The sequence below is a fragment of the Nymphalis io genome, chromosome 20, assembly GCF_905147045.1.
Source record: "Nymphalis io chromosome 20, ilAglIoxx1.1, whole genome shotgun sequence".
Lineage (NCBI taxonomy): Eukaryota > Metazoa > Arthropoda > Insecta > Lepidoptera > Nymphalidae > Nymphalis > Nymphalis io.
Window position 1 is genome coordinate 6,170,629 of NC_065907.1, and position 13,170 is coordinate 6,183,798.

The following is a 13,170-nucleotide window of genomic DNA, read 5'->3' on the forward strand; positions in this document are numbered from 1 at the left end:
ATCAGTCTAACGCATCGGGCTACAACAATCGCTCAATGTTTGAGTTGGTTCATTTTGAGTTTCAATATTTAATTCGATTTTCGAATCAGTGTTTGTGTGTGAATCAATTGTTATGTGCTAAATATATTATACTGTTTTTTCAACAGACAAATAAATTAATTATATGATTATTCAAAAACGAAAATAACTTAAAACATAAAATTATACAAAAACTTGAGATGGATTTTGGAATAATCAAAAAATAACCTAAAAAATCATAATTTATTTATTATATAGACTAGATTTACTTTAGAAATAAGAACAGAGTTGGTCTAGTGTATGCAACGCGTGGATCTTTATTGAAGAGAGCTGGTTTAAAATATGTTTAATTTGTGCTTTTAAATCCTATCGTGCTAGTGAAGTAAAACATTGTTAGGAAACCTGTTTCGAATAAAACTTTATCACGTCATGTGTGGCCAACCTGCGGTGGAGGTGTAAAATAAGTTCCAATCCTTAAAAGTAGAAGAGGCCTTTACGGAACAGTAGGTTACTATAATTATTTAACAAATATTAAAATGATACTAAATTGACATTAAATATATTTCACAAAAAAACAGAGATGAATGGAGATGGGCTTATGACCAAAGTCAATCAAAGTCCAAGTCATTTGTCTGATATTTTAAGTCTGATATTTTAAAAATAATTTATTTATTTAATAACGTATACCTAACAACAAGCCGGAAATTTCATTCGTTGTCGTTGCTAAATCTCGTTATCGATGAAAAATACTTAAGTTTACGAAAAAATATTGTTATTTTGAAAAACATTTGTACATTTTTCTAGGATAATTCTTAGATAATTACGAAAGATTATTTTGTACGTGAATAAAACATAAAGAAACCTAAGGTTAGTATGCCTAGTTTTTGACAATATTAAAAAGTAAGTAGCTTATCTTTAGCAAAGTGAAGCAGCTGTAAGAAATGTTATAGCATACTTACAATTTCCAAAAAAACTACTTAAACCCAGTGTTCATTCAACTTGTTTTTTTTTTTACAACTAGCTAAGAATAAGTACCGAAAGAAATTTTCTGAGACCTTAATTGAATCACATATTATCTATTCTCTCTCTATTACTGAGCTAATCTTTCAATTTGCTTGTCATAGCAAGCATTAAGCAATAGGTACCTAGACCTACTTTGTAATAATAATATTGTCATGATAATATTTATTTTAAAAAGAACTAAAATTGTTTTTTTATTATTAAAGTGTCGAAATATAGGCATACACTGAACCACAAGATTAGTAGTATCGTAAAGCACAGAGATCTTTTTTAGAAACAATCGCATTATTTCATACAAATTTTAATAATTAGCCTTTTATAAATAACCTACTTTTTATACTAAAAGCGCGCTTCATAAATCATTTAGAATGAAACCTATACGATGTAAAAAACAAATTAGCATTTTATTATATTGCTAACGAAATTATTGACGTCACTTCTTTTAAGCAATTCCTCCTGTAATTTAAGTCTGTTTAATATATAACAAGGTGTCATATGACACATAACACGAAAACTTTACGGGATTTTAAATATATTTAGTTTTTTGTTTTCGAAAGTCGAACTGTAAGTACAAAAAATGATTATGAAAAGAAAGAAAAATGCGTAATGATCGAAATAATTTTGTAAAGTAAAATATATTAAAAGTTTGAAGCAGTATTCATTTAATTATAAATAAAAGTATAAGTACTTATAATTTTGATTACAGTGAATAATAGCTGTATTTAGTGTCTATGAAAATTAGTTTATAAGTATTTAGTTACTTAGTACATTTATATAGTCAGTACGCCTTGACCGTCTCAGTAGGATAGAACGGATAGTTTACAACTGACAATATTATGATCATGTAGTATATTATATTAGTATTGTTGCATACAATAATTTAATAAACTTCCTAAAGCGAGAATACTAACTTGACGCATTTAAAGACCATCTTGCGCAATATATAGCTTTAGGTATATATTTTAATCAAACGAATGTGTTGGGTGAGCTGGTGTGGAATGATGAACAAGTAATATTTTATAAGGCTGTCTTTTAAATTTCAATGTGTGTTATCTATTTGTAATAAAATTAACTTATTATACAATTTACATTTTAAGTAATGCATATAATATACCTACGATTTATTACTGTTTAAAACTGTTTACTTTTTAAAACGAAATGGAACCAATTTGTACATTTAAATTGTGCATTTATTTAATGCAATATTATTGTTTTTTAATGCTAAAGTAAGAATCCTTTTACTTGCTCGTATTACTTTATCGTATTGCTACTAGTGCCAGTTACATTTTTCGTCGAATTTTGACTTAAAATTGGACTTTATATGAGAACACTTAAAATAAGCGAGTCGAGCGTTTAAATTAAGGTAATATGTTACTATAATTCAAAATCTCAGTAAGGAATTAAGTTTTAAATATTATATTGCCTGACTATAAATAAGGTTTAAATTTGTATGAAACTATATATTATACGTATGCAGTCTTGTTGTGGACGAATATATGTTTACAACAACATTTAAATAACCGGTTATTACTATAGATAACAGCTTATACTTGATTATATAGTAAAATACAAACCAATTATTTAAATAACAGTCGCTGTCTTCAATATTTCTACCTAAATAATTTCCACAGACTGCAGGCAGGCTGACATGGCCTCATTGGAGTTACTATGTATTATACAAGTCAAGTGTCTCCCCGATTCATTAGAATATTATGATTTATGTTGAATTCTAACCGGCCAATTAGATCGCGCGTTTTTTAAGCGAAAGTAACAAAATAATACGAATTTAAATTCAGTCTTAACTAAATAGTATATAATAGTTGCAGAATGTTTGAAGGACAGTAAGTAGAAAACAAAAAAACAACATGAACTACATACTTCAATTTAAATTTTTATTAGGCGATAAAGACATGGTGTCTTTGTATAATAAAACAGTGAACCACTCTCATTTTATCTCCGTTTGTATTTTTTATTAAACTATTCAAAAATCGGAATAGCGTCAAGATCAAGCGTGTGGCCACGTAGCGTACGTAATGGTATAGACGGCTTGTGCCTGACAAGCGATTATGTAAATATTTTATGCATATATTACCTTTTTTTAACCACGTTACACTATATATCTTTTTATGCGGAAAGGACAAAAGTAAGGACATTACCACAATTTATGAACAAAACATGATTTGAAATTATTTAAAAAAACTATCGTGGAATTTTAACATTTTATTTTCCTTTAATATATTTAATTTTAAATATTTCTTAATATGTTAATAAAATTATATTTATTAATTATGAAATGCCTTTTACAAAATAATAAAATCATATATTTAGTGAATGAATTTGTAACCGGCAAACGAAAAGTTCTTATTCAAAGTCATGCGTTATCTGTAATGAGATTGAACTTATCTGGATTCTTAATAATGGGGATATTTCGTCGGATCGCTGGAACTTGTCTGAAGTACTTCGAGGACATTTTAAAACCGGTAATTTTATCGTGACGACACACATGGGTCCAATAAAGTCGCATTTTGTGGAAGCTATTGTAATTTTTTAGTTTAATTTTTACGTGCATTGAAATTACGCGAAGCTGAGCTTTAATTACAAAGAGTTACCAATAATAATATATTCGGCTCCTGACCGGATCGCGAATATTGAATGAATAATTTAAAAATGTCATAATCTAAAATGTCATTTGACTTTTCTTTAATATTTTCAACAGCAGACAACAGTACGTTATGTCTTAACAAAACGTGTTTTGTTAGGCTATATTAATGTATACATGTAATCGCTTTTTGATTATACATGTTTGTAGATAATGATTAATAATTTCATTGACATTTAATGTTTTATATGAGGAGTTTTTGCGTAGACTTCTTTGTAATAAACATGCTATATCTTTATATCATTAGATCATTAAGGATTAATTAACCTTTTTTATGATTTACATCTTTCGATGTGTGACATTTTTTCAAATTAAAAAAAGCATATGTTACGGTTATTTAATTTCGTACAATATAGTATATCTCATACAATACATAGTATCATAATACTCGTGTCTATTAAAGCGATGATACGGGAACAGAGCACAAAACAAACGAACTCATATCACGTAGTTTCCCGTATTCGACTTCTCATGTTTTTAATTTTTATCAACATTAGCCTTTTACTCCGTGATAATTTTTTAATAATAGTCATTAAGCAAATGTCAAAGTGAATTAAGTATCGACTGTGAAACTAAATCTTATCGGTCTTTGAATAACCGAAATAAAACAAATATATTATAAGTAATTTATCAGGGTAGAATATAAGGCTTATTTAATAGTAACAGGGTTCATATTTATAGTCAATAGGCGGCTTATACTTGAATTATACAGTTACGCTAACAATATAAGATTGAATAAGGAGATAACAAAAGTGGTTGCTAGGAAGCTTCTTGTCTTTAACTATTCGTGATCATATAAGGATTAATAAATTCATTTATTCAATATAATTTATAGTTTGTGCTCAACTTGAGTCTTTGATGACCCAGTGGGTAGGAAATGTGGTAAATAGGTGTGTGGTAACCGAAGGTTATTGATTCTTTTATGTGTTATTTGTTCCGGCAGAGACAAATGTTTAATTATATTTATTCTATCATCAATTCGTTTCGTTTTAGTTCGATTTTGTCAAAAAAAAATCGTGACATTTGAAAGATTCGTTAGTGGCATCCGTTTTCTTATATTTCAGCCGTGAAACGTTAACCGACTTAATACTATAATATATTCTTTTATTTAAACTTTATTATGATAAGTATAAATTATAGTACTTGAGCTTAGTGGCTGTCCGGGTAAAAAGCACACACTCCTCAATTATTCTCTCGATTAAACATCAATACTCTGGATTAGTCTACTATAACATCTTATCTTTACATCCCATGTTTGGCAACACCATTAAAGATGTTACGAGTGTTCATAAGAGCGACTAAATTGCTCAAAAACAAAACTATGTCTCCTTAATAATATTTCAACATAAAATAATTTTTCGAAATTATCTATATATAATCTTTTATATATATATATAGAAGATACGAGATAGTACGATTGTGTTTAAAGTAAGATTTATAAATCCGTCGTTATTTGGAATATGAATATTTTTGTATTTAATTAATAAAACATTTGTTTATTGATATTCGAACGTCATTAAGATAAATGTCTCGGTATGTCAAACTAATGCAACTAAAAATTCAAGTTCAAACATATCCTAGATGGAGTAAAGTATACAAATTAGTGTATAAAAGTAGAATCAATAGCAAATATAGCTACTTCTAATTTATTTAAAATATAATGAAGATAATAAAAAATATCTAAGTGCTATTCATATTCAAGTCATTTAAATGACAAAGCTTCTTTACATTCGTGAGTATATTAAACGACGATAAAGAAATTCTAACAATTGATATCTATTTGAGCTTCAAACATATTAACTGTATAATTATATTATCTATTAACATGATTAAAAAAAAACTCAATTATACTAGTATTAACCCGATGTTTTATACCGGATTTACATAAAAACTACAAATTCGATTGATATAATACTTTCATAATATTATGATCGGTGTCTAGCTTCTTAGATTGCAGACCCTAAAGTCATGAAGTAGTAATCACCTGTATTTCGCACGTCCAACGTATGCCTGCTAGTAAACTCCAGTTAATACGACATTGACTGCAATTCTACTCAGATCTGAAGGTCTTATTTCAGAACTGGTGGAAGATTCTTTAAAAATCAATAAGTGAATGTAACGCCTCTGTATTGAATAATTTTTTTTTTTGACTTTGTCTTTGACTTGGACTTAATAATAAAAATACACCTACGTGTGCGCATTTTTGTGGACTATAATGTATCCTACGCAATTGGATAGCCTCCGTTGAGAATAGATATTGTGGCAGATACCGGTCCGGACATCATTGTGAATGTATTTTGACATCACTAGTATGCTTTTCTTAATAAAATTATTTAGAACGCTAGACGAGACACCAGCTTCAAGATTTGTTACAAAAATAATTCTAAAAGTGTGATTTTAAGTACAGCTGCAACGTTGATAAATAAATACGGTGTTTAATCTAAATAATGTAGCAACGCGAAATCGTGTAAGAAATAATCAATATTCGAGTTGAGAAATTCCATGGTATGTTTAAACATGACAATTTTTATTTAATTTAATTGAATGATTTTGATGAGATTTGTAGTAAATTTATTATGTACGCATAAGAAAGGACAAAGATGGCATGAGTGAGTATAAGCTAGACGAAATGGAAGGTGGAAATGTTCTTAAAAAAGGACAGCATACAAACATTGTGTCTCTATACAAGGAGTCAAAAAGTGAGTGATAATATTTCAGATATAGCAAAGGGTATCCTTAAGGTAAAATTAAGGTAAATGTTGCTTTATATTAATTACCCTTGACAAAAGACCGTAACCCTGACATAAATAATACGACGCCATCTATGTAACATAACACGTAATATAAGTTTAATATGCATATATATTAACATATTATTTGTTTTTAATTAAAATTGTGAGTGTTTAAATAAATTCGATTAATTTGATTTAGTGGTTAGGTGCTCATAGAAGCATTTGATCGTAATCGCAAAATTTTCTAATTCCGAACTGCTTATGAAAAATCATGACAAATACCCCAATAACTTTTATTAGCTGATATTATTTAATAGCTTTTATTATGGAGCCCAGAGATTTGGTCTCATGATCTGCAGCCTTCGAATTATATTTCTATTACTGATGGCAGATTTATTGCTATTACTGTTATATTACTGATATATTGTTATATAATAAATTCTACTGTTAAATTATATTCTAGTGTTTTTGAATAAAGAACATGCAATATTGAAACAAATTTTTAAAAGTTGAAATAGAAAAAAATATGCCGTTCTTTGGAAAATGTATTTAAAGTTCAATTAACAAAAGTATAAGCTATAATTATGTAAATATATTCAGGTCTTGCATTTGATTGTTTCATTTACAATTACATTAACTATGTTCCCACGGATAATTAACTTAAAACAAAAACAAAATGTGTCATGATACAAATGGTTGTTTTTTTTCTATTGTTATAAAAATATATTTAATACTGAATGTCAAATAGTCGACATCGGTTTTACATAAACATCAATACCATTATGAAATCGTATAAAAACTCGTCTTTATCTTTAAATGTAATTAATGTTAAATAAATAAATAAGAAAATAATATGGCAAGCAGATCCTCAACTTTTTTTTTGTTCGTATATATTTTTTTTTTAAAAAATCTACTAACTATGGCAACCAACATCTTTATGGGAGAAAAGTTATGGTTATTAGAACATAGACTTTTTGAGTATCATCATTTACATATAAGACGTTAATATTTCAAAATTATTTTTATACTAAATTATTGTACGCTTACTAGTCTATTTGTATGCCGATGACTGCTAAGTACTAATTTGACTTTCGAATTAATTTTTTTTTTTCAAAATATTAAAAAAATCAAACTAAAATTATATTTAATAAAATAAGACTATAGTACAATTTTTAAAAGACTTGTACACTAGTAAAATGACCGGCTAAGTTCGTAGACCGAGTCTTGCGGTCACCAGAAACCTCAAAGTGACGAATTGAAATATCACACCACACATATTATAAGGAACGTCTAGTTTACACACATTGGTAAAGCGACTGCACATTTGTAATGAGATCTTAAACTTTGCTAACGATAGTATTGCAGTCAATATTTTTTTTATCAAAAAAAACTGATTTCGAATAATCATCTCAAAGATATTTTATGTAATTAAGATTACTAGTTACAAAATAAATATTTTGAATAATATATAATTAGTTTATAGTAATCTAACATACATACATTTTTATAAAATACAAAATTAAAATAAAAAGAACAAAATACACATTACAAATTTAAAGCAGAAACACGCCGTCTAAAGGCCACAACAGGACAATCTCCTGTGGCATTGTACCCAAGACGCTGGAAATTATAGTAATTATTATAAAACTTGCAAAGTAAAGTTTACACCCTTTCACACATAAAGTAAAAGTACTATAGATGTGCACATAAAAAATAACTTAAAATTTGAACGCAGATGATATTACGAAAAGTAAAAAGTAATATAAGAGCCTGTGAATATCTTGCTACTGGATTATGGCCTTCTCTTCTCTTAAGGCAAAGCTTGGAGAATGTTCTACCAAGTTACTCTATGTTTGTGGATGTCAATGTGGATGAATTCATCCGATATGTGCAGGTATCCTGATATTTTCCCAATGAGTATGTGCGTATAATCGCACAACCTATGCACATGAACCTGAGTTCATGTGCAAAGCCCTGAGGCTTTCCCGGCTTGAACTCGCACTCTTCACTTCATTTTTACGAAGACATTTCTATCCATTATTCCGACTCGGTCGATACTAGTATGAATTCATTTTTCAGTTGTTTATTTTAAAGAAAATATCCAAAACAAAGTTGCAACATAAAAACTCTTAGACATCAGGTAAAATTCTATAGTTTATTCTTAATCATGGTACATATAAACATTTACATTTAGTTCATAATTATGTATTTTATACTACTAATTATAATAAGATAAATAAAAATATTGCGTTTATTAAACGCACAATAAACTATCTCTATCCATTTTTTTTCAGTTTGTATATTATTTGAAAATACAACAATTGAGTACATACGTTTCGCGTACTATATATATATAAATGAAAAATAAAGTATATAATAACAAATGTAAAATTAATAAACCTAAGTATAATATAAAATAGAAAATATAATCTAAAATATAAATTATATAAAATAGAAAATTTTATGCATACATCCATGTTAAAAGGTTGTATAGCGAGAAATATTGACGATACCGAAGTAAGAACTACACTTTTAATGACTTATTCTTTTTTAGCTCATCGAGCCACTTAGCGATGTGAGTCGGAATCTCGACCAAACTTTGGGTTTAATTGGAATATAAGTAATTATTTGAAACCAAGCATGCATTTGTATATATATTTAAATGTTGTCAGCGTGTCTTGAAACGTTTGCATCAAGTTCGTTATTGTGAAACTCAATATAATTAATCATACTGTCAATATATTTATTATTATTACAAAATTACCAGGAAATTGCCAGATATATATATACGAGATATTCGAAACTATGAGTGCGATTGACTTGAAATTTAGCATATATGACTCCTTTCGCGACGTAGAGAAACGAAATATCTTACGCAAATCCTATTCAAAACATTATTTTTATGATCTGAAATTTGGAACATAACCGTAACCGTAACCGTAACAGCCTGTGAATGTCCCACTGCTGGGCTAAAGGCCTCCTCTCCTCTTTTTGAGGAGAAGGTTTGGAGCTTATTCCACCACGCTGCTCCAATGCGGGTTGGTAGAATGTTGGAATGGGTTGGAACATAAGTTTCTACCTAAATAAAAAAATATTTTTACAAGATTTACCCGTAAGTATATGTCTGGACGGGCATCTATGTTATGTATAAAGTCAATTTTTTTAAACGCGTTATAAATAAATGACAAAATTGTATAAAAGTAATCGTATAATATGCTTTAACCGACTCATTATAGGACAATTTTAAAACGTTCATAATGACGTGGAGAAAGGTGAAACTTGTGGAAAATAACAAGTATAACAAGTTGTCGGAAAAGTTCGGAGATTTGTGTTTATTTTTTTTTGTCGTTTGGTGAGACCAAATAAACCTTACGTAATTATAATATTGTGATAATAAACTAATCGAATTAAAAATTTCAAGGCAATTATTCGTAAATATTATAATGCAAAGCGCTTGTAGGTAAACAGTAACATAGTACATATTATATTTGTAATAGTTTTAATAATTATAGTATCGGTCAGTGAATTTTAGTTAAGTAATAAATTTACTCAAACTTGATTTATTACTATGCAGAGTACCAATATCCGCGTCCTAGCTCCATAACCAGTATCAGATCGGCTTCATTGAAATAAACTATTGTTTTATCATCTGAATAACATACAAAAAAATACGAATGTTAAAATTATGCTAAAAGCGCCTTCCTAGACTCGTTTCTGACCTTGTTACATAGAAGGTTATTTATAGTCTGTCTTAACTAATATTATAAATGCGAAAGTGCGTTTATTTATTTTTTCCTTACACTTTTACTATGTAACTTTTACGTTTTAACAACTCTGATTATTGTGAAATTTTGCATTCACGTTGTCGGGGTAAAGAAAAAGACGTAGGGTACACCAGCACCCCCCGGCACACGCGGGGGGTCGCTATGAAGCGCGCTACGGTAAACTGCAAACAATAATTATTTTACTTCCTAATATAAGATATAATGCATCCAGCACTTAAGCATAAACACATAACGAAGCAATTTCGTAACATTCTTGTAAAAAAACTTATTACACATACATTAATTGAAATATTTTACAGCGACAAAAAGGACACCTTTGATGACGTCGTTGTTTCGATTGTTTTTAGTAAAATAAGTTACTTGAATCAGCAATAAACAATGCCGCCTATTGCAACATATATTATTTTAAAATAATATGTCTTCGACTACGTTTGTATTATAATTATTCTAATAATATCAGCAGAAAAAAAAATGACTTGAATGATGATTTGATTTATGTAACAAAAAAAACTAAATCCACAGATACATATTGATGACGTATCTATGGTTTTTTTTTAGTATTACTCGCATAGCCTATATATCCAGACTTCTAGCACTGTACCTCATGGTACTGGAGTGACTTTCTTATCTATGTTTTAAGATACCTTTTATCGGCTGTATAATTTACATTAATGAATTCGTAGTACTCGTTAAATGTAGAAATCGAAGAAATCATCAGTCAATAAGTAGTACAGATTGATTTGCTAACACTGCGCAATGTATTATGGCGTATCTAAATGAAAAATAATTTTTTGAGGAAGAGATTTCAATGCATATATTTATATATATATAAATATATAAATATATGCATTGAAATCATTATATACTAACGTATTGCGTAATAATTATACTCGTATACAAAATTAATAGCTTCTAAATGTACAACTGCCAGGTAACAGCCACTTTTTTTTGTTAGGTTATCGTTTATAGATGTTGGAATAACATGCGGCTCTGATGCGGATTACTAGATGTAGATATACATATAGTATAATTTCATCCTTTGCCTGCAAATTCCTCACAATTTCCCGCTAAAAATTAAAAAAAAAATTAATCACATGAAAATTAATTAAATATCGTTATGTTAATTATAGTAGTTACCTAAATTATTTTTAGGTATAAATTATTACGGGTTCATTATCATTTCAAAATAATAAAATCAATTAAAAAACGATATGTTATAAAATTATGCTATACATGAATTTTGAGAACGAATATCTCAATGTCAGATAAATTATTTTATGATTTTTTTGGATATGTCAAGGCTCTTCCGTCGAAGAATACATTTTTTATCTATATTGGATTTTTTGAGCTTGTACTTTAAGATATTTTTTTTATTCATAGAAAGTAAGTGGTAAGTAATTAAAATTTCAGTTTATAATAATAATTAGTGTTATGACTATTTAATCATAAAACTTATTATGTATATGTATATACACAGTATGATGATTCAAAATTTCCTTATTTACTGAATTAAAAGAAATCATTAAAATTACTACTTACATAATTATCTATTATCGTTTATTAACAAGTTTAGGAAATGTGTTGTATAAGTTGCCTCGCAACTGTTCCCACAAAAAATACTTACAAGGCGACCGCGTCAGTTTATTTTTAAAAAAATTCAATTTATTTATTAATTTTTTTTTTGTTACCAAAATATTTAGAAATTTACTACATGAAAATCGCCTCATTATTTCTTAATTAAAGGCCAGTTTCAACTTTTAATCATCACTTATGTAATACCATTAACTTAACAATTATAATAAGGTGAACCGCATAAAAACAAACTTGAGTCAGTTTATTAAAAGCTATCGCGTAGATATGCGGTCTTCGAAATATTATTTCGGAATAAAAAAATATTTAAAACTTACGACTTAATGACGTAAAAAATACGATTTTTATACTGTGATAAATTTTATAATATAAAAGACAATTGATAAATAATCATAATATTATTATTATAGAACAAATCTTTAGCAAACAATTGAAGGCTCAATAAACAAAAGCTAGTAATAGGATTAACTTCATTTACAAGATTGAATAATACAAGAATAACATGAAAGGTTGTGTTGGAAATGAATTGACGTACTGCAAATATTAAATTGTTATAGTGTGTTTATGTTAAGTTATTGTTTTAAATAATTTAATAAGAATGACAACGGAATCGAAGAAAATCATCAGCCGACCCAGAGTGGCGTTATCACAAGTAAGTTTGTCATATATTTTAACCAAAATATTTGTAACCATTTTATTTTTCTATGTATTTTTTATATAATCATTTGAAAAAAAAAATACATCATTAATTAATAACGTAAAAAGCATTAAAATACTTTTATTAAGTAATTTTATAAAATGGCGTCATACCTTTTGTTTATAGATATTTTAATATTTTATTTTATAAATAATTTCATGTCATTCTTAATCATTTCTTTAATTTCCCGCTTATAAGCTACCAGTTGTGTCAAACGGATATAGATTATTTAGCTAATATTTATAATCTTAAGTAATTAATTATTTGACAATAAATAAGGTATTTCACAGAAATAAACGTAGGTAGTATGTTTAGCTACTATGTTTAGTTGCTTCCTTTATTAAAACAGTTCAAGTTGCCAATGAAGTTTAATTTGTTTATTAAGTATTTTTTTATAAATATTTTTTTGGTAAAAACCTTTCTTTTCGCCGAAATGAAGCTATAGATATAGATAATACATAAAATATTTCGAATATAGTTTCACAAAAACAACGTAACAAATAAAGTGACATTTGATTCCAATGAAATGCGGTTCAATAAAAATTCCATCAACAACTCATCAACTTTTATAAGATACACGCATTTGTCAATCACTTTTAATAGGCTATTTGTCACTGTAAACCCATAGCAGAATGTGTATTGACGATCATTTTCTTAAATTTTAATTCT

The 13,170-nt window shown here is 27.8% G+C and overlaps 1 protein-coding gene across 3 annotated transcripts in view; it reads left to right on the forward strand.

Moving 5' to 3' along the window:
• LOC126776347 (facilitated trehalose transporter Tret1-like) overlaps positions 1-13,170 on the forward strand; it is a 25,939-nt gene continuing 12,769 nt past the window's right edge. Inside the window, exons 1-2 of one of the 3 annotated variants that reach the window (XM_050498806.1) lie at positions 1-43; positions 12,215-12,456. In XM_050498806.1, coding sequence (XP_050354763.1) covers positions 12,403-12,456 — 54 coding nt within the window. In that variant the 5' untranslated portion in view covers positions 1-43; positions 12,215-12,402. Of the gene's footprint in view, positions 95-11,514; positions 11,605-12,214; positions 12,457-13,170 lie in introns of those variants that run through there. The other 2 variants (XM_050498805.1, XM_050498807.1) reach the window with 2 other exon arrangements.